This window comes from Zonotrichia albicollis, chromosome 3 (genome assembly GCF_047830755.1).
Source record: "Zonotrichia albicollis isolate bZonAlb1 chromosome 3, bZonAlb1.hap1, whole genome shotgun sequence".
Taxonomy (NCBI): Eukaryota; Metazoa; Chordata; class Aves; order Passeriformes; family Passerellidae; genus Zonotrichia; species Zonotrichia albicollis.
Window position 1 is genome coordinate 63569715 of NC_133821.1, and position 23155 is coordinate 63592869.

Genomic DNA, 23155 nt, shown 5'->3' on the forward strand with positions numbered 1-23155 from the left:
TTCTAATGAGGTTAAGATTTTCTGTGAGCCTTGCTGAGATGTCTATTGAAGAGTGGAGAGTAAAACTGAAGAATGTTCAAATGGGGCTCCAAAATGCCTGGGTGGTTTGCAGTTTTAAAAAAGTTTTGAGGGTTCTGTAATCTTGGAGACTGTTTAACGCAAACACAACTAAATCATGTAATGTTCAGTGAGTGTTAGTGCCTTATTACTGACAGAAATGACCAAAGGAGTGAGTTCCTGTATATTGTAGGGGGTGGTGGAGAAGAAAACTAGGGGACAGGCTGCCTAAGGCTCATACAGCCCCAAACTCTTGCTGTCAAGAGGCTGATCACAACACTGTAGAGTTCTGCACAGAGTAACTTTCCTTTGAGAGCTTTTGCAACTTGACACAGTTTCAGAAAGCAAGCTGGACTCCTTTTGAATAAAACCAAAACAGAAGATGTGCTCCAGGATTTCACTTACTGCACCTGAGCCACTAATGAATATTCACAGGTCCAGAGAAGTGAAACCTCCTGCATGCAAACACAACAGACATCAGGTCCCCACCAGCAGCCATGCTGCTTCACAGACGCCCTTCTGTTGGGTCACACTGAAATTGTCACTAGTCTGGTCTCCTGTTGTACTCCAGGCCACTACATTACACTCAGGTGACTCTTACACTGCATCTTGAGGCTTCAGGGAGACTGCAAGACTTTCAGCCGGCAAGACTAAAACACATGCCACAAACAAGGGTATGATTGCCCTATGTGCTTGCTGGGTCTGTGAACTGATGGATAAGATTATCTAAAGCATCTGGTGCTACGTTCATGCTTTGTGCTCCTAGAGGATTCTTTATACATTCATACATATGACATACAACTCCTCTGCATAAGCAGAGACCTTGAACAGTGCTAAATTCATTGAGGATAGCTGCTAGCATGTGTTCTCCTAAAAACCCTTCATTTTTGCAGAACTTGAGCACAGTTGGTATCAGATGAAAGGACTTTGACTTAGTGGAATAGAAGCAGGGAATGCATTGCGCAATCACTGATTCTTTTTACCTTCCAAGCAGCTCAACCATGATAAAGCACCTTATTGTTCAAATATTTATTTCATAAGACAGATGTATGGAGATGGTACTTTATAGAAGTGATTTCTCTATCCAAGCCCAGGCATCACTGCTCATGGGTTTTTTCCCCTTTAAAATAACTTTTCCAGATAGTGAAGCAATTTAATACTTACTCTGCAATCAAGCATCTTAAGAGCTTTCTTTCTTAAGGTGTAGGAGTCCAAAACATGAGCCCCCCCTTGATTTCTCCTAGTATCAAGGATCCCTGTGGTGATCAAACCTCTGCTGACAGGACAGAATCACAGAATGCGTCAGGCTAGAAGGGACCACAGTGGATCATTTGGTCCAACCTCCCTGCTCAAGCAGGATCATCCTAGAGCACATGGCACAAAGCATTGTGTTCAGATGGTTCTCAAACATCTCCAGTCAGGGAGACTCCACAGCCTCTCTGGGCAATGTGTTCCAGTGCACAGTCACTCACACAGTAAAGAAATCCTTCCTCATATTCAGGTGGAACTTCCTGTGCGTCAGTTTCTGTCTGTTGCCTCTTTTCTTACTGCTGGGCACCACTGAGCAGAGCCTGAATACATCCCCTTGACAAACTCCCTTAAGATACTCCCAGAAATTGATGAGGGTCCCTCTCAGTCATCACTTCTCGAGGCTGAACAGGCCCAGCTCCCCGAGCCTTTCCTTGTAAGACATGCTCAACATTGGTACGATGTCCGAGGGCATCATGCCTTACAGTGCTGGTACTTCATTTCAACCCAGGGACCAGGAGGCTCCCATCTCCCAGGCTTGTAGGCACTGGAGAGCCCACTCCTAGCAAAAGTCTGTGGATGAGCAGAAACCTGAAGGTTCCTCAGGAACACAGAGGGCAAAACAAATGCATTGCGCGGCGGGGCCGCTGTGCGGACACACGAAGGGTACAGACACAAGCGGGGTGCGGACGCACGAAGGGCAGCCCTGGCGCGGCAGGCAGGGCGCTCAGCCAGAGCCGCCCCCCCTCCGCGGCCTCTCCCGGGCGTCCCCGGCCGCGCTCCCATCCATTGGCAGCGCGGGCCGCGGGGGGGTCACACAGGAGCCGGAGCGCTGCTCCCAGCCAGGCAGGCATGACCCATAACTGCTGAGTCATTGTAGCTCCCGCTTGAAAACCGGCGGGCAGCCGGGTTCTGCGCTTAACTCGTGCTCACACCGGCGTCCCTCCCCTCCCTCGGGAACGGCCCGGCCTCCTCCGGCCCGGCCCGGACGCGGAGCTGAGGCTCGGGAGGGCGCCGAGCCCGCCCGGCCGCCGCCGCCGCCGCCCGGCCCTGCGGCCCCCCTGCCCCGCGCTGCCGCCGCAGCCGCCGCCGCACCGCGCGGGCCCTGCGCTCCGCCCCGGCCGGGGCCGCGGGGGCGCTCGGAGTCCCGCCCGCACGGCGCGCACACACACCCAGGGATACACACACACACACCGGGACACACGGACACTCACACGCGGGGCACTGGGACACAGACACAGGCACACGGAGGCGCACCCCGCGCCGCAAACATGGCGCTGGTGCCGTGCCAGGTGCTGCACGCCGCCATCCTCCTGTCCTATTGCTCCATCCTGTGCAATTACAAGGCCATTGACATGCCCGCGCATCAGACCTATGGAGGCAGCTGGAAATTTCTGACCTTCATAGACCTGGTAAGTGCCCCCGGCGGCGGCCGTGGCCCTGCCCCCTCCCTCGGGCTGCCCGTGGAGCGGCCGCGGCCCGGGTGCATCGCGGCCCCGGCACTCGACGGCTTCGCCATGCGGTGACCTTAAAGCGGGGCGGCGACATGTTGGGGCTGCAGGGCCGGCCGTGAGAGGGGCCAGCCGGACTCCGCGGAGCCGGGTGGTTTGAACGGAGACGGGCACGGACAAAGCCGAGCGGCTGCTGCCTGTAAGCGGCCGCGGGGAAGGTGCGCCTGACGGCCTGCCACCCGAACCAGTGCTGCTGATGTGTTTCGCCTTTTCTAATGGCCGAGAGTGAACACTAGAACCTGCTGGCCCAGCATCTGGCTCCCGTGTGCTGTCAAAATAAAATATGTGTCTTGCTCCTTTTGGCCCTTCTGAGGAATCCATCCGTGACAGGTGCAAGTGTGTCAGTGATGCAAAAAGAGCCAGGCAACTCCAACTTGCTAGATCCAGTTAGTTTTGGCTGCATATCCATAAACGAGTGTATGAAATAAAAGACATGTCATTTCATCATATTTCTTCATAAGGGTCCAGATCTGCTGGAGTCACCAGCATGCTGGCCTGCAGGAGAACACCAGGTGCTAGTCAGGGTATTTTTAATCTGAGCTTCCTAGGCGTGCCGCCCCCATAGCAAGTGTTCCCTTAGTGCAGGTGGGAGGAGAGGGGGCGGGAGGAAGAGAGGAGATGGGAGGAGAAACTTCATTTCTGGTTCAGAAATATGATAGCCAACTTACACCTAGTACCTAGATCAAAATACTTCTTTTTCTTTGTATCCACGGTGTAACTAGGTGAGAAATTTTGCGGTTCCAACTCACTGAAAAGTACCAAAATGCAAGTATTTCAGTGCCTCCCAGTGATAACACCTCTCTCAGAATTTCATTGTACATTCACAAGTACTGCTGCTATTGCCTACACACATGTTACTGACTCTATAGGTTGAATTTGTGGGCTTGGAGACCAAAGGCTCAAACACTCATGGCCAAGCAGGTCAAGCAGGCAAATTTCTGTATCAGGATTAGGTTAAAGTTCACTGAGGTCCGTATTTTATTTGCAGAGAAGAAGAATCCACTATATTTTTCACTTAGGATAATTTTTTTTTGCAGGTGCAAAAATTTGCTGGAGCTCTGAGGTTCCACAGCAGTAACTCTAAATTACTGTCTTAAGGCTTGATGTTTATCTGGAGGACAAACTAGAATCTATGTTTTTTTACCTTTTGCGTTGCTGAACAGTACTGTCTGTAATATTTTTAATTGAAGTTAAAATAAAATCCCAGTAAGTTAGGGGGGTAGCTGTTGACTTCAGTGACAGTTGAACTGGAAGTGAATGAGCCAAAGCTAAAAGCTGATAATCTCTTTGAGTCTCCTTCACCTTTTTCTCTTTTCTCCTAGCCCTGACAGTTGCTTGAGGACTAAGTCAACTGGGGCTGTCATACAGTGAAAATTTAACTGTAAATGATAGTCATCATTTCCCAAAAATTATAGCCTTGTCAATGGCAAGTTCACATGGGCTTTTCCATCAAAGTATATACATGGTCCAGTCTACTTCTGTCAGGGCTCAAAAGGTCATGGTAAATATGTAGTGCTTTCTAAAATAGCTAGAATAGTTATCAACTGCAGCTAGTTATTTCTGTCCTTTAGCTAATAGTTGTCATGTGTTTCCCATAGTCAAGCCCAGTAGTTGAGGAAAGATTTAGCTATTTCTTACAGTGTTCTGTCCTTCAAAATAACACACAATTCAGTGACTTGAATGCCTTTCTCAGGGACTAGCCAGCATGCAGAGCTCTCCATTTGCCAATGATATGTCTTTATGTCCAAATAGCCCTGCCAGTATCTTACTGTTCCCTGTGACAGCTAGGAGATTTGACAAAACAAAACCAGTTAGATTCCTGAGGAGGGTACCAGGAGGCATGGTTAGAGGATGTTAGGCATATTTCCAAAATCCTGTATCTTGACTAAGTCTTGAAAAGCTCTTCCATAAGTTTCAGTTTGCTCAGCCATGTGCACTGTTCCTGTGTCAGTCACATTCAAAGGCTGTCTAGACAAAATATCATCAATGCCAGAGTCTTGGCAGACGTGTGTTCTTGCTACAGATTGTACCTCCACAAACAGAGATTTCATCTTTGACATCACAGAAGCACGTAGAAGTTCTCTCTGCTTCCAAAAACTGCTACCAGTTTTTGAGAAAAGTCAGTTTATTACTTTAATCTGTAAAGTAATTTGGAATTTTTTCCATCTGTCCATTTGCAAAGGGATGTTCGTTCCAGTTTCAGCATCCATAAATCTCTTGAAGTCTTAAGTAGCCAGTTTTGTAGAGGGGCTGTGATAAATTATTTACAGTTATCAGCAGGTATTATGCTTTTGAACTGAATTATGATAATCTAGTAGTTTGGACTCTAAAACGTGGGGCAGTAAAACATTATAAGTGTATGCAATGGTTTGAACAGCAGACTTTGAACCCTTACACTGTTCACAGAAGTTGAGCATTAAGAGGAAGTTTTTAAATACAAATGTAATGTCCATGTTGATCCAAAGTATTTTGGATGTTCATGTCTAAGTAGTGTTTAGTGTTTTGGATACCAGTGTTCATCCCTAATCTCTTCTGTCTTTAAATTAGGAAAGAAAATAAGTGCAACCAATGAATTTTAACTGCTGTCATTCTTATGACTTAATATTTTTTTTGCAATTGCAAATCTGGTGGCAGCATTCCCTAAAACACCAGTGACAGTGGAGTATTTTTCTGGTTTATGAAGCAAGGCACAGGCAATATGTTTTGACATTACATTCAAGATGCTCCCGACTGCTGCTACTAACAGTAATATCTCCACTTCAGCCTTTCTTCTCTGTATATAGAGGTGGTAGATATTTACCCTACTTTTTGTAAAGGTGGTAAAGATACTTGCCTAGTACCTGTGTATTCCAAAGCCCACCCAGAAAAGACAGCAGTGTCTTCTTTGTCATGTATAGAGTGCAAAACCAAGGTGTGAAGAGGTAAAGTTGCTGCCAAAATCAGTTGGTGGACCCAGCAAATGGAATTATGAAACTGAATATTCAGGCTAGTTCAAAACTACGTGTTGCTTTCATTTAAACTCAAAACACAAACAAAGCCCTGAGGTTACTTCCTGTGAAAATAGCAAAGAATTGGATTCAGATGGGATATTTAAAGAAATGGGCCTAAAATTTCTTTTATAGTTGCCTTTGTTTAACTCAGATTCACGATTTTGTCCTTTAATAGCAGAATGCTGCAGGACAGCACTGTCCTGTGCTGCACCCCATAAACACATTGTTGAGCCTCATAGCTGAAATTTAAGTTAGGCAGGAAATGATGCCAGGAAATATGATTCTTTGCAACAAGTTTGTCATCTTATATAAATCCCTCAGAAATTCTCCTTGTGCAGTTCTGCAGGTACTTGAAGTACCTGGATTAAAGATAATAGTGCTTGGTCATCCTGCATACACTGCAATCACATACTTGCCTTTATAAATACACATTTGTTGAGGAATCCATTGCACCCACTTGTTTAAAAGTTGCTATTGCATTTTATTCTTCAATTTCTCTTGGATCTCTTACTTTTGTTGGGAGAGGAGGCAAAATTAAATAGAATTTGTCTTCTGGAATAAAGTGGAGAGCCTGTGGGTGCCAAAAGAAGACCAAATCTACTTTATGTGTTTGAGTGTGTGTAATAATTAGTAGAAAAGTAACTTAGAGTTGTAAGTATGTACCTCCTTAGTAAGGGATGTGCTGGTCTAAATAGCTTCTAGTTTTCATTGTGCAGTTTTTCTGAAAACCTTATTCCTCAAAGAAAGTAGAGTAAACCAAGACACAAGTGCACATATATTAATAAATTTATGGTTTTTTGGTTTTGCATTTTATAATCTTAAGGTCTCCCTGATAGGCAGCACAGGGTAGTTAAAGAGACAGAAAGCAAGGCCAGATTTTTGGAAGCAGTCTCAAGTGTTATGTTTTATGATTAACATAATAAAATTAATAGTCCCATTTTGAATATCAGAATGTTAACCTGAGTATTCCTATGACTTGATTCAGCGCAGCCAAAGCTAGAGAGGAACAGATTTTGCTCATATATAAATCTGCCTGAGTTATACATTTATTATTCTCTTGAAAGAAATAGCAGGATGTCTGTGTGAACTTTTTATAGGTTGCCTGGCAGATTGAGTTCTACAAAAAATAGGTATGTGCTCTGTTCCCAGCACACATTTTTTTGCCAGTAAATGCTGAAGGTTTTTTTCCGAAAACACCTTTAGATTTAGTTTGATTAAGTTCAAATAAGTGGTCAGAACTTATATCCTTGTCTCTGAAAACTTTCAGAGGACCTTGTTATCAACAGGACTAGAAATTCCAGTTATTAGACTTATAATTTATTTAATTAGTGTATTAGTTATTAAGCTGCATGTGATACAGTTATTGGACAACAAAAAAGATATCAGTTTAGCAAAATGCAGCTAAAAATTTTGGTGATTTGTGCCCAATTTGGATTTAGTGGAGCTGATAGGAAATAAAAGGACCAGAAAATACTAGAGGCCAATAGTTTCAGAATGAAGGAATAATAAACAGTACCATTGGTGTATTATTTGAAATTGAGTGAGTTTCATTGCTAACTGTATGGGTTACAGTTGCCACAAGCAGAGGACAAAAGTGAAAACACATTCCACACTCTGTGGAATATAACTATGACTCTTTTACAGGATTTCCCTTAGTAAAATAAATTTCACCTTATGGTTTCCTTTTTCATCATCTGTAAAGTTAGCCTGATATGCAAGTGTTTTATGGCTTTTGAGTGAAAAGATTCCAGAAGTGTAAAATATTACTATGCATTATTCCCAGTAGTAATTAACTATCATATCTAAATACCTCTGTGGTGTTACAGATAATACAGTCAATGGAAAATGTATCAGTTTACATAAAAAAGGACAGTTTTTTAAGGAATAACAAGATGATTCTTAATGATAGTTAAGGTATTTCAGAGAAAAGGTAACAATATATGTAGAAGAGCTTTTTAAGTATTTTAGAGCTATTTTTTCACTCTTGGGCTGTAAACATGTCTGGGGAAGAGTAATGTATAGTGCTGTTGATGCAGTAATAAAAATGTAATAGTGTCACCCTTCTTTATTCATAGATCCGTATTTTCCATTTGCTGTTGGAAGCGCTATTACAAATTGAGTGGAATTTGAGCACTACATTGAAGTGTTCTGTTTTCACATTGCATTAGTCTGCCCTTTATTTTACAGTTGTAGTTAAGTATGATGTACATTTAATTTGAGAATTCTCAGGGAAGTTATGGCTATCTTGACTATTTGTGTTGGCAGTAGGATTGGCAGCATAAAGCAGGTGAATGGAAGAGAGGAAAAATTGGGATCACTTTCTATGATGATAGATTTAACTAATGTCAGTAATTTTATTTTAGAACTTGGAGTAGGTAAGTGATATGCAGCTGTGTTTTACACCAGTGTACTGTCTGTAGTACACGCCTGTAGAGTTTTGCCAGAAGAGTTTCAAATGATGACAACTTCTTTAAAATTTTATTACAGTGATAAGGATAATTCAGATAATCTTACATGCCTTCATATGGAAAAATTGTTTTAAACAATTAGCTTAAACAAGGACAACATGTCTAGTATTCTATGTTTGTGTGCTTTGCTGAAGTCATTTGGGTTCTGAGCTGTCCTAATCCATTGTGAATATAAGTATTTAAAAATTATTTGATCAATGTATTTTTGGCGTTATATTTGTGTTATGTTAATGCAGCCATGTAAGTTCATACAAGAAATGGATTCTGGAAGATTGACCTTCTTAAGCTGTAGTAAAGATTTATATAACCTATCAAATAATATTCTTAACTAATATAGAAAATTGCAAACTTAGTGTTCTAATTTAAATATATTTGTAATAATAATAAAATAACACTTGATTCTTTGCAGTTACATGAACCTGAGGATGTACAAGGATTTGTAGCGTAGATTGCCTTAGGCTTCCAGTCCTTAGGCTGGAAAAGAATATGGTAATATTCCACTGTACAACAAATCTGAAGTTGACCTATAAGTAAAGAAAAAGCCTTTATGAAATTAAAAAACCTTCACATTCCACAGATATAAGTTTGAAGATTTGAATAAAGTAAAACGATAGAACGTAATAAAGAAAAAATATGCAATTCTGCAGTCTGTTGAGCACAATATATGAGATTCATTATGAAGGATTATGCTGAGTGTGTTTTTACCTGAACAAACCAATAAAAAAAAAATCTTAGATTCCTTCTATTAGATGAAGTATTTTCTAAGTTGCAACCTTCCATATGTAATAATAGGTTCTGTGAGGGCCTGCATATCCTAATGCAATATGTAGAAAACATTTTTCCAATTGTGCTACTTTAATATAGTCTCTGCTGTTGGGAGAAGCTCATTATGAGTGGAGAATTTCTTGTCATTTGGAGTTCTAATTGCTAATGCAATTCCAGACAGTAGATGTAAAAATGATCACCACCAGTGTCAGGTTAGTATGAATTCTGTAGAATTCAAGAGTGAAATAAATATTGTTGTATAAGAAAGTTCACATTGGATATTTCTGTATTTGAAATTAAAGTGATGTTATTGCTTGCAAAACATTCATGCAAAATATCAGACTCCTTTCAGTGTAGGTTTTTGGGATTTTTAAAGTAATTGAATATGAGGCCTAGTCTTGTCATCTTGGTGTTCCTCTGTATGTATGTATATATGGGTAAATATGGCATATAAGGTAGAAACAAAATTGACAGCTGAATTATTTTGTAGACCAACTCTTTGAATGAGTGAATATGAAAAGCTTTCATCCTTCCAATAAAAGCTTTTTCAAATTTTGCCTTATTTGCCAGCATTTATTTGTATAATTACATTTTCCCTGTACTGTATTTTCCAAGGCTCTGAATTTATTATTAGTCTTCAAAGCATTGCAGGTTTTGTTCCATTACTCTTACTATGTATAATGCAAGATTTTTTCAACTCAGCATAGTTAAATATGCTACCACTGAAAAAGCTGTGTTTAACTTCAGTGGATGGAAAAGTTAACCCAACTCTGAAGAAAAAAAAAATCTGTTGGAAGTAAAACTTCCAGACTTTTCAGACAGGAAGAAACTCTAAGTTAAAATTTATAAGTATGTGTTGGTAAGACTTAAAAACAAGCCCCTCTCCCAATTAGAACTGTGATTAAGTTTTGGGGGTTTTTTTTAATACTGCACAATTGCTTTTATGCTGCAAGTTTTAGGGATTCTGTTGGTTGAAAACAGGCTAAGCTTATGTGAAATGCTAGGGGAAAATAAGAACCTGATTTTCATTTGTATGAAAGCTTCTTCTGGCAATGTAGCTAAATCCCATTTTTCCCTTGAGAGTTTCAAAGTACCATTTGAATGCCTCTAGTTGTATTCCCTGAACATCCTGTCTTGCCACTGCCCATACAAGCATCCAGTTTACAGTAGGTTTTCCAAACAAATATGCCAGAAGATGAAGTTGTATAATAATTTCCACTTTAATCTGTTTGTAGCTGACATGGTTCAGGTATTTTTGCTGCAGTTGTCTGTCAAGTTAGTTGTTTTAAAGTGCATGAGGACTCTGCAGTGTAGCTTAAAACAAAACTAGTGCTGCTGCATTTTTCCTAGCTGAATATTTGGTGTCCTGGTAAAGTAGAATAGAATGTGCAGGAGAGCAGGATGTAAAATCCCTCACTAATTTCTTCCTTACATGTAAAGCAATGCACAAGGGGTAGTGGGTTTTTGCAATTAATTGGTCCAACTGAAACAATTTAAGAGGCTGAATCTTAACTCTACAAATGCTGCTAGACTCTTCAGACTGCTTGTGCAGGGAGAGACCTAGCTGAGAAATAAAATTTAAATCTGTTATGGATTGATTGGCTCATTTTTGGTTTCAGGCCGTGCTGTCTGTATTTGTATATTTTTTTAAACCTAAGGGGTTTCTGTACCTGAGGGTAAATTTACTTTTTTCTTCCCTATATTTGTGTATATTTTATAATGTGTCTTGAAGCCTTCTGGTCCTGACAGCACATAAGTAATAAATCGTTATTTATTATTATTGCTAATATTATTAGAATTCAGCACGAGTGGGAGTTCCACATGCAAAGTACAGGTGGCATATGTTCCTAAATGTACTTGATCAGATGCAAAAGGAAGAAAAAGAAACTGCTGACTTGAACTGCTGCTATATGAATTGGTGAAATGCAAGAATACAGAAGGGATGTTTTCCCTGCGAGGTGCTTAACAAGCGCATGCCCGTGAAAGGGGTGGAAGCATTTCAGACAGCTGATGTTGGGGCAAGTGGCTGATCCTGAGGCACGGCAGTGGGGCCCTTGCCCATAGGGAGGACACAAGTTGTTTATGGCCAGGGCTTGTGCAGGCTCAGCCGTGTAAGGAAAGGAAGTAGGGAAGTGAGGGAGAAAAGGAATCAGACATGACAGCACTTTGTACCTGGGGCACGTAGGTGACAGAGTGCACTGTGCCGACCAGTTCTGTGTTGTGACAAACTGGTATTTAGGTATTTGACTGCCAGCTATGAGGACAAAGTGAGGGAAAGCAAAGGGTGGAGATGCAGGGTGGCTGGTATTTCTTGACTAAACCAGCATGTGTTAGCTCCCTCAGACTTCCCTTCTTTCCTTTTCCTCACTGTCATTTCTTCCTCCCGCACGCCCACGCAGTCTCCCCACACAGCCCCCCTGGCTGGGGGCACTGGTGCCACAGCACCACTTCTCTGCGCATCGTGTCTAGCTTAGCAAGCTGTGCTCAGCGCAGGGGGCTTGCGAAGCTCGTCCCCAGCTAGAAGCCATATGCGCTGACAGATGCAGAGGTCCCCATTGCTGTTCACTTAGGCTTACAAACAAATGGAGACTCCATGCTGTGAAAACTTTCTTAACCTGGGTTTTCTTGTTCTGTATTCCAAGGACTGTGCAGTAGACACAATTGTCTGCATTCCAGTAGGTCCCAGGAAGTGAGTCCCAAGAATGTGTGAGTCACAGTGGAAACCTCTGCTGTGTGGAACTGCATGGCACTGTACTTTTAAAGTGGCCATTCAGGAGGCTGGAAGGGATTTGGTGTGTTCAGGTGTGGATACACATCTTCGTATACATTTGATATAATAGTTATTTACCTATGCTGCGCATAATTTGAAAATATCAAACTGTCATAAAAGCTGCTCTGTTCCATAGCCTCTCCATATGCTGTGCACATCTCAGGGTAAATAGGTCCTACTACTACTGAAGTCAGTCTAGGTGACCAATTAATGAACAATGGGTCAGAGATGACAGTGGTTCAAGATGCTGTTCGAGTTTTTCAGTGTCAACTGTAGAGGACAGGCGAGAGCAGACAGCTTTTGGGTTAGCTGTCCCCTGACCTACCGTGGCTAGAAAGGGATATTCCTGCATTTATTAAGGAGCTAATGATCTTTCTAATTCTAATATATTATTATAGAAGATTAGCATTCAAATCTCCTTGACTCATTGCCAGTATAATTCAGAAGCTAGACACCTCTGGTTTTTCATAGATTGTATTCTCTGCTTTTAAGTTATGTATAATTTCAGGCTAAGTTTTATTTTCTTTTTGTCATGGTTTAAGGCAGAAGCTACTTAAAATTATTACCAAATATTACCAAAATACTTCAAAGCTGTTTTGCTCCCTATTAATTACAAGGCTGAGTTCAAATGATGAGATGTATTTTATGACAATGCATTTTAGAAAAGCTTGGAGGGACCTCTTGTTACTTTGAGGATTTGGACCAGTGGGATCTGAACTTCTTGATTTTAAAATTCAACCTGCAACATAAAAGCAAAATATGAATGTTCTTGAAGGTGTGCAAGGGATGATTCTTTTCATCCCCTGCTGGCTTTGTCAGTGAAAGTACTGTCCCTTTGCCCTGATCCATTTGTGCCCCTTATCACCCTGTCACGCTCCTCAGTTACAAGTTGCTGTCAGCTATCAGTATATTTTGTGCCTTTTTTTTTCTTACAGGAATCCCCCTATCCAATTTCTCTTCCCTGGTTCTAGTATCTTCTAACCTAGCAATCTCCTTGGTCTTTCAGCTCTGCATTGCAGTTCTAATTACACTCCCAGTGCTCTTCCAGAAGCCTGTGTTTTCCTGTCAAGTGCTGCTTTTCTTACCCCACGTACTCCTTACACTCCTTCTGCACCATTCACACATACTGTCTTTCCTCCTAGTGCATTCATTCTCATGTATTGTGTTCTCACCCTGTCCTTCCCAAATACCAGACCTACTCAGTGTCATTCATTCTCTCGTGTTTTTAAAGCACCTTGTATAGACCCAAACCAATAGAAAATAAGCCATCTTCCATTAGAAAAACTTGATCTTGCTGTGGCGTGGCCTTAAATAAACCAGTTTGGAAATTATGCTGTTACATAAGACTCTTAGCTTTGCTTTCTGTTTTTGAACAAGTTTTTGAGCATCCTGGTTACAGGAAAAAAAAGCCTGTAAGTGTTAAGCATAACGGATCATGATCCTAATGTTTGTTATGGTGTTAAAATCTTGTCATTTCTTGGTAGTCTGCCATTGAATTTTTTTATGATAAAATTTCCAATTCAGAAGCAGGTCCTTGATAAAAACTCACATTTAACATGAAAAATCAAAATTATGTACAGAATCGGCAATCGATATTTATTCCAACATTTTCCATCTTTGTTTTTTGTAATGTACTTGTTTTAAAAGAGATGCCAAAATTATTTCAATTGTATTTTATATTTCCTAATAAGAAAACTTGTCTTTTAACAATCATCATGAGGTTTGAAATCTGCTACTTTCAGTGAAATGAACAAAAATGTTTTTGAACATTGCTTAGATGCTTAGCTTTTCAGCTGTTAATAGAAACAGCTTCTTTCTCTTTTTTTCATGTGAACATATACAAGTACTTGTACCTTGTTTGTAGGTGCGAATTTTGGCTGTATGCAGACACACCTGGTGCAATTTAGGAGTAAGGAAAGAGAGAAATACACACTTCACAGTGATAACTTTCTCCTCAAACCCACATGAAAACATACTCATTTTTGTCAGGGGTTACCAGGTAGAGATAAGCCTGCCATGGCTCCACTCCCCCATTTCCAACCATAAGCAAGGCTGAACACGTGCCCAGTGGACACATACAGAGACAGATGTATAAAATCAGTTTGCCTGTAATCCAGGTCAATACAAATAAACTTCTGCTTGAACTAGGTGGCTTAGAGTCAATATCTTTTAAGATATGTCAGCCAGGATGTCAAGTGATGTTTGGAACAAGGAATGCTCAACATATGACCCCCTAGAATCTGTATCCTGCCTGCTTCCTGTGCTGAACGCAGGGCTGGGCTGCAGTTCTGGTGGTATTAATTGAAAATGTGTTAAATTTCCCTCTAGCAAGGGACAGATCGATGTCACAAGAGGACTATAACACTGAAAGTTGTGACTTAATCATAAATATTACCTTATTTCATAGAAATTGTACCTGTGCTGTGTAGAATAGTCAATGCAAGCTTAAATTTGAAAGTGAGAGTCAGAAGAGTGTGATAAATCCAAGCCCAGAAAATAACAACTGCTTAACCTTTTTCTTTTTTCTTTTTATTTTTTATTTATTATTTTTTAACTATGTACAGCCTGATAACAAGAATTAGTAAGTATTTTGAAGGCAAAACCAAAAAATAACAATATGGGTACAAGTTCTCTTCTGGCCAGTCTTGCCCTTGCAGACCTTGTATTTTGCCTGTCTTATGTGTTAAGTGAATGTGACCAAACAGTCTTTGCCAGACAAAGAACTGTAGTGATGGAGGTAAACATGTTTTATGAGATACTTATTTGCATGGTGTGCCTGTATCTCAGTGGTGTATTTTCAGACGAGGTCTCTTTGGCTAGGCTGTGCTATAGACAGCCTTGAGCCTCATTCTGAATCACTGCAGTGTCTTCATGCTGGTCTCGAGTGTATATATCTTGTGTGAGAGGAGACGTATCCTTGATACTCAGAATTCCATAGAGTAAAGTGACCTTTTTAAAGAACTCTTTCTAAGCCAGGTAGATGGAGGTTCAGCATTCTGAATCAGACCTGGAACAGACCCATCTTTTATTAATATAATGTCTTCTGATTTACTGCAGGAAGACACTGAAATGATTAAGTGTACCAGCAATCTGCATAAAATGCCTGGGTGACCTCCGAAGCACTATGATAAATATCAAAGAAAAAATTTTAAACCTGTATGATCAGCTTAAGGAAAATTAAGGCCATATCTCAGTTTGTTGGAAATACTGGTAAAGTAGGAAGACAGGTAGTGCCTGCAGAGTGGCAGAAGATCTACGTCACATCTTTTTCTATACGACCTAAAATGAATGAGTATGCTGGGTTGAAAGTATCTTTCCACTGGAGTTTGCTTTGCAGTTTTTCTCCTTGGTGGTCTTCCCAAAAGAAAGCCCAGGTAAATAGTATAAACAGCTAATTGACCATTCTAAATGATCAATCTCTTCTGTTCTCTTTAGGGATGCTTACATGTGTACCATCTCCTTTGTTCTCCTTGTTCCAAGAAAGAAGCAGTACACACATAGAGACCTTCCAAAAAAATTAACATCTTCTGATAGCAAGCTCCTTACTAAAATTCCTTTGTACTGGCATTGTACCTTTTATAACAAGTTCTCAAAGCATTTAAGAAATATTTGCTAACTAAAGCCTCACATCTCTCTGCGGAGAAGTGTGATTTGAACCAAATGCAATCACAGCAGACAAGACACTGAAATTGGTTGGACATATAGTCATTAAAATCCTTTAGGAATTACCTTAGTTGTGTAATCTGTATGTTAATCTCAGGTGGTTTAGGAGGTAATGTGGGGCAGAGGCTGCCCAGAGATTACCCCTGTTCAGCCTTTGGGGTTTTTTGCAGGGTGGGGCTGGTGGCTATTCAACCTGCTCTGCTTGGGCTGTTAAGCATCACCTCCAGTCTGCCCTGTCTCACCTGGTGACTCTCTGCTGCTGCTATTCACTAAGATATGGGAAATGTGTGGACACAGCCATTGGGTGTGAATAAACCCTGGTGCTTCCCCCTTGGTGGATCAGGAGCAACCCAACTCCACCTTGGCCCCGCCTTCTTCTGCTGTCCAAGATAAGAGCCACAGCCTGGGGTAGCTTTGGTAGCTTTTCTTGGTGTTGCAAGAGGCACTGTGTTCAGCCTATGCCTACCCAGGCACTGCAGAGCAAGAGACCGGAGAGGCAGGGTGCATGTTTACATGCTGGATGGTACAGGAAGGGTGATCTGAGTACAGGCTGCTGATGGGGGAGGAAGGAAGAGACACAGCTATTTAAATGGTAGAACGTAGGCTGCTGCTGTGGGTGCAGAGTGGGTGATTGCTGCAGCAGCACTTCAAGAGGCATAGCTCCAGCAGGGCAAGTTGACCTTAAGAGAAAAAAGATGACGGCTGTAGACTGAAGATTTGCCTGTGTGCATGCTGTGTTCAGGACATCTTCAGTCTGCAACAGCTGTTGGAATCATGGACATATTTCTGGACAGAAGGATGTGTACCTGCACTGTGCACCATATGTGGCATAAATGAAGAATCTCTGGGAAATGTTTAACCTGCTGGGTGTATACTGTGAAGTTAATCCCTGTGTGAACAGTAGGTGTTTATGCAGAAGAACCAGGCATTCAGCAGCCTGGACAAGTACCATGAGTCCTCACATGCTGCCTGAAGACAATTTCTAGCTGGAAAAAGGGAAAAATGAATGTAGGGTAGCTCAGCTCTAACCTACACAGCGAACATATAGGTTAGCATGGAGGCTTCCACCCACATGACCTACTTGTGGAACAGCTTCTTTTTTGAAATAAACAGCACAGTATCATCCATGCCGATTTGAGTAGGACGTGTATTTCTGTTGGCTGGAAGAAAGGAAGGTACAGTTGTCAAGCCCAGATGGAGGCTTTGAAATATGCATGATAGTGGCAGCTGTGTGTGGGAAGAATGAGTTGAAGTGTGTTGAGGAGGAGGAGGCTTGTTTACTGTGCTACTGTCTTCTTGTAGCTGTGGAGTTGAATGAGGAGAGAAATGCGGAATGTGTTTCATGTCTATGGATTATTGCTTCACTGTGCTGGACAATTTTTCTCTCCCGATATTCATTACTTGTTTGAAAATTCATAAAGGATCAGTGATTTGCAGTGAAAGAGATTGCGAAGACATATCATCTATATTTCCTGGATCCCCATGGATCAATCCCTGATTTCAGGCCCTTCTGCCTGAAGGATCCATCTTCAAATGGATCTGGGCTGAGGCAGCTGTGTGCATGCTTTGGGGAGGAATTCATTGCCCTGTCAGCCTTTCTGATCTTGAATTTTGCGTGTGCCCTTATTTATTAGTGTATTTCGTAGTCCGTGGTTATGTAAATGGTTAAGCCTCTGTATGGCTGGCATTTGGGTGTCAGGGCCGTGTTTTGTTGCTGCTGCAGTCGCTGGTTGGCAGTAATGCTCGGGTGGCTGCAGGTGAGACCTGGCTGAAGGCAGTGGTGTGCAGCTTACCCTCTTCCTCATGGGGAAGTGGGGGCAGCTGGGGACAGATTGCTGAGGCCTTCCAGCCAGGCCTTGCCTACAGGTGGCCTGCTGCTTGTTCCTGGGTGCCTGCCCTTCTCTCCCTGCTTGGAAAGGCAACTTGTGGTGCTGAGCTGGGGCAGCCTGGGAGGAGATTCAGCTTTCATGGCTGTGGAGCACACCCCCTCTTTTCAGGACTAAAGGCAATGCCAACCCTCGCCAAAAGGTTTAGTGATTTATGAGAGAGACTATATGTACTTAGGATTATAAAAGAGAGGAGGTTGTGCCATACACAGCAAAAAGCATTGCATTTATGTAGTGAAGTGGATAGGGTCAAGTTAATTCACAACCTCCTTTGGGTTTTATGTTTACTTTAGATTTTTGTTTACAGCTTTGAGTCATCTCATTAATTAACACTTTTCTGTGGGGAGAATAAGGGTTCATGGTTTTTTTCTTTTTCTCACAAGAATATTTTGTAAGCATGTTTTATTATGTATACGTTTTTTGAGTTCCCATCCCAGAGCTTGAAATCAGTATTCTCTGAATAATTCCCGAGTATGTCTTTGAGCTTTGTGGCCCAAAAAGCTCTTTGACTTAAAGCAAATGATGTAAAAAGAAAGTCTGAAGATCTAGAGTTTTCTGTTAAAAGCATATCAAGAAGGCATGAATCCTAATTACTTCTAGAATCAGAGTCAGTTTTAGTGTCAGGTGTTTTACTTTGTGCTAGTGCTTGGTTTGTCCTGTACTGTCCTAAGAGCCTTTGCTCTTATACTCAGATAAGGGGTATCTACCTCTGCAGAATGCCAATTAATGTAGTGAATGGTTTCCAGATACGCCTGTTCTTGAGAGTGGCTGCCATTTTAATCTGTAATCATATGACAGTGACTTCCAAATTTTTATCAGTTGAAAGTCTACATCCCAAGTCATTAATCTGGTTTGAGCTTTAAGCTTACAGCTGTCAGACTTCTATTATAAACATCCTTCCTTCCCTCTTCATTTTCTTGTTGGTCTTTGAATAAACTCTGCTTCAGACCTTTGCCATTCAAGAGGTATGTCCAAGTATTTTATAAAGAACCATAGCCACAAAAGGAAGCAGCTTTGCTATTTATCCTTGCTGTGACTTTTCCACAGCTTTAGTTTTCCCACCTCATCTGTGACATGGACAACCATGTAAAGAGCCCAAGTTAGAGGTCATCAAATGTTTCATATGGCCAGTTCTCAGGAAAGAAGTCTCAAAAATCCAATTTTCTTGAAGTCATGAAAGACACTGAATTGATCAAAGTTAGAACCATCAAAAAGTGAAATTTACAAGTGTTTGTGTTGGACAAACACACGTCTTCACAACACTTCAAACAGAAGATGCTGCTGCAAATGGAGTGTGAAAAAATTATCTGCTTAATTAGTGGTAAACAATCATGGCAGCAAAAGGATTTTAGGTGTTTATATTCTCTTAATCATAGTCCAGATCTGCTTCTAACAATTTTACTTTGAAAATTAGGCTTGTTTTATTTTTCTGCTCTTTTCCAAATGAGGATGTAACTTTTTTACTGCTAGAAGTTCTTTGCATTCTTCATCCAGTTTTAAGGCCTCTAGTTTGCACCTTGTGTTGCCATGTACACCTTAGCAATACAAGTACACATCGTTATCGTCTGGTAGTGCTTGCATCTTGTCTTCATTTTGTACATAGACATAGAGGAAATGGAAAGTTCAAGACATGGCCTTTAGCCAGAGTCAGTCTAATTTTCTTTCTTCCATGAAGCAGATACCATTTAGAAATACCTGTTTAATCTGGTAAGCAGGCAAACTAAAGCACTCATTTAAATTTTTGAGCTCCTTGTCAAGGTCTGTAACTGAAAATATTTTTTTTCCATGATAGAATTATCATCTGTGCATTGCTTTATCAGCAAGAGACAGATGTAAGTGGTGTTTATTTAGAAGTGTGTATGTCTATATTTAAATATGAGTATTCAAAAGATGTCTGTAGGAGAGGGAGATAATCAAATCATGAAGAATTTCTGCCAACTGACTTCTATCAAGGTCAAAAGGATTATTTAATGAGTCTTGGTCAATCAAGAGTTTTGACTGTCTTCTTCCAGAATGTCCTGAGCTATAAGATGTCATCACAGGGAGTAAATTCTCTGGGCTTCACTTAATCTAGAAAATTGACGATAAAAGTAGCTATTGTTACTTCCCTGGATGATGTGTTCAGGTAAAATATTATTTTCCACTGCTTTATACCTTGGGCTATGAATTCTAGTAGGTTTCTTTATCAGTTTAAAGTCCTACCTGTAAATGTTAAATGTTAAATTTCTTATAAATACTAGCTGTAATTCTTCTTCACAGTTTCTTCAGACAAATCAGTAATACATAATAATACATAAATAATGTAGTATTTTTTTACTACATTAGTGAATATTTGTTGCCTTAATATGTAGGATATTTTATCAAATGTTCTGAACATCAAGGAAGAAATTAATAAAAGAAAAAGAAGCAGCTTAATTTTGCCACAGTATGTAGAGGAATCGGTTATGGCCCTTCAGTGCGGCTTATCTAAAAGTCCTTCATGTAGACATTTTCTATGCTTTCATTCTCTAAATGCTTAGAAAAATTAGCTTTTTTCAGAAACTTTGCTGCAGTTAAAATTCAGTAACCAGCAGCAGTAGTACAGTAGTCATGATTTAACCCTGGCCAGCAACAGAGCACCATATGCAGCCCTTGCTCATCACCCTGTGGTGGGATGGGGGTGAGAATCAGGAGAGTAAAAGGGAGAAAACCTGTGGGCTGAGGTAAAGGCAGTTCAATAGGAAAAGCAAAAGCCATGCACACAAGCAAAGGAAAACAAGTTTTTTTGCCACTTTGCCTGGGCAGGCAGGTGTTCAGCCATCTTCAGGAAAGCAGGGCTCTGTCACACATCACCGTTTCTCTGGAAGACATGCCATCACTCCAAACATTCCCCTCTTCCTTCTTTTTCCTGCCAGTTTATGTAAGGAACATGATACCATATGCTATGAGATATCCCTTTGGTCTCTTGGGATCGGCTGTCCCAGCTGTGTCTCCTCCCAACTTCTTGTTCACCCCCAGCTTCCTCACTGGTGGGGCAGTGTGAAAGGCAGAAGAAGCCTGGACTTGGTGCAAGCACTGCTCAGCGATAATGTAAACATCTATTTTCAATACTCTTCAGCACTAATCTAAAATGCAGTCCCCTTTTAGGGTTAAGGGGGTTCAGGGTTCTAGCTCCAGTTTTCAGGATCAGTGGTGAGGAATGGCAGACTCCTTTTGAGGAGTGTACATGTCCAAGGTATTAAACTGGAAGACTCCAGTGTCCCAAGACAAACTGAAGCTTTCGATTCCAGCAACGGAGAAAATAATTTTGGTTACATCTGTATCTTGCCTCTTATATTTTAACTAACAAAGTACTTGTCTTGTCTATATTGCACACAGATACGAGCAACCACCTATGGGAATTCAAATCCTTATTCTCCCAGTTGATAAGCACTTCCATAACATACCATTAGCTGTTGGAAAAACTACCTGCAAAACTTTAATAAGCTTTTTCAAGAAATTACATTAGTGCTGCATTTCATATGCAATTTGCCTGGCTGATACTGAAGTGATAACTTTTTTATCAACATTGCGCATCTTGGTTAAAAGCTGAATTGGTGTTAGTTTGCTGCTGACACCAGCAAGGTGGATCCAGGATCTATAATGAAGACCTCACCAATGAATGGATAGCATCCCTTTAATGTAAACCAGAAATTTGACATGGTATGAGTAAGAATTCTTTGTAGGATTGAAAAACAGTGGACTGTAAAATCACATAGAAAAGACTAAGCTATTTGTTTCAATGTCTTTCGGTTTCATGGAGATAGAAACAGATTTTGAACAGTCACTATAGACTTAAAAGGCAGTTCTGGTATGTGTGTGTGTAAAAACTTCCTGACCTGTTTAGACAGAAAATGGCAGTGAAAGAATCAGTAAGGTACATGCCTAAACATGCACAGATAACTCTTCTTTATTCTAATGGATGAGTTGAACCTGTCAAGTGCAGATGTTGCAATTGCACAATGATTTCCAGATTTACATGGGTGACAACTTGGATAGGGTTTGAATTCTTTTGATTCAAAAAAATTTCTATATAAGCATATAAAATCACAACCAGGTGCTACTGAGTACCTCTTAGTTAATGATAGTCTAGTATACAACTTTACACTCAAATCTTTAGTTGGTCTGTGTCCCCTGACTCTTTTTTTGCCCTCAGAGTAACGTGTTTGAAGTCTTACCAGTGTCAGTTCATCAGAATCCTCATGTGAAGCTTAAACCTGTAATGACCATAGGAAAATTCCTTCAGTAGATTGTGAGAATAGTTCAGAAGTGTTTAAAATGTTGTGATCAGCTGGAGTCATTCAAGAGATATGAGAATTTCACAAACAATGAAGAGATTTCACAGTCCTTGGTGCAGCTAAACACTTTCCTTACATGAAGCCCCAGACATAATGTAATCATAAGATCACTCAGGTTGGAAGGGAAGCTATGAGGTCATCAAGTCCAATCCCTTAGATTATGTTCAACACTGTGCCGAGGTTGCCTAGGACTTCATCCACCTCAGTTCTGACTTGTAAGTTGGAAATCTCCACTCTTCTACAGTTACACATCCATCTCTTTCTGTTGTGTTGTACAGAACTGCTCAATCCCATTGTCTGCTAAGGATCTCAGTGGTGATGATCCTGTTTGCTGCGTGTGTGATAGTGTAACATGCTCATAATCCATCATGTATCCTAGTACAGCATATTTTCAGGTACTTTTATAAGCATGTACTACACATCCAGATTTTTTAGTAGTTCCTGTTAAATCTAGGTGGAGACTGTGCTATTGAAGTTTTTAACAGGAACCACACCACAGAACTATTTAAAGGTAGTGGTTAAGGACCAAAGTTAGAGTTTCCTTCAGTATTAATTGCTTTTTTGACAACACTGCTCTCCTCTGCAGATACAGAGAAAGTATTTCTTGTTATTCATTAGGTTAGTTCAGTAACTATTTCATTCACACAGAATGAAGAAAAATCAATTCAGTGAGAAACCAGCTGGGAGTTAAAAAGTAGGAAAACTGGTTTTCCTCCTACTCACCTGCGAATAACAATGAGCTGTGGGAGGATAATATCTACTACCTCTAAAATCTTGTAGAGCATTGTGAAAAGAAATACTAAATCTATTTTTACTTACTACAGAAAACATACAGTTTTTTAGTATGTCATTTAAATACATGATGTGTTATTTTACGTTTTTCTTTGCATTTGCAAGACATCTGAAGTTAAGATCATTTATTTAGTTCAGAACTGTCCAGAATTCTGCTTGGAGATATTTGACATATTCCAGCCTATCACCTGGATACTTATCTAACAGAAATAAAATAAATGCACCATTTTAGTCACGGTTTTCTAGTACAAGAAAATATAAGCAGTATAGCAAAAACCAAGATTTCATTTTTTAGGGGAAGTGATTGCCATTGTGTTACTTGGTTTTGGCCCTTACGAGTCTGGTTACCTTCCTGAGCTCTGGAGTCCTTTTTTCTGCCTGGGGTTGACTAGGTGGTTGTGTTCAGTGTCACATTTTTGTAATGCTCACATGGCATCAATGCCTTAGGCCTTATTTCTCTGCAGTTTCCTTCATCAGAAGCTTTATCCAAAAATGGCAAGTAGTGCAAAATGTAGCAGTCTGCTTACTAAGTATATCTTACCACAAGGAAATTGCTTTTTTTTTTTTTCTGTTGGTTTGTCCAGCTACAGTAGTGTTTCCTGTATTTTTTTCAAGCTGAATTTAAAGTGCTGGTTTGGGTTACAAAACAGCAAATTGCTGTGGATTTGTCTGCTTTGCTCTTGGTTGCT

General features: G+C 40.7%; 1 protein-coding gene across 2 annotated transcripts in view; it reads left to right on the forward strand.

Moving 5' to 3' along the window:
* The first annotated feature begins 1869 nt into the window (after nt 1-1869).
* AIG1 (androgen induced 1) overlaps nt 1870-23155 on the forward strand; it is a 123171-nt gene continuing 101885 nt past the window's right edge. Inside the window, exon 1 of one of the 2 annotated variants that reach the window (XM_074537662.1) lies at nt 1870-2151. In XM_074537662.1, the coding sequence (XP_074393763.1) occupies nt 1885-2151 (267 nt within the window). In that variant the 5' untranslated portion in view covers nt 1870-1884. Of the gene's footprint in view, nt 2152-2265; nt 2718-23155 lie in introns of those variants that run through there. The other variant, XM_074537663.1, reaches the window with a different exon arrangement.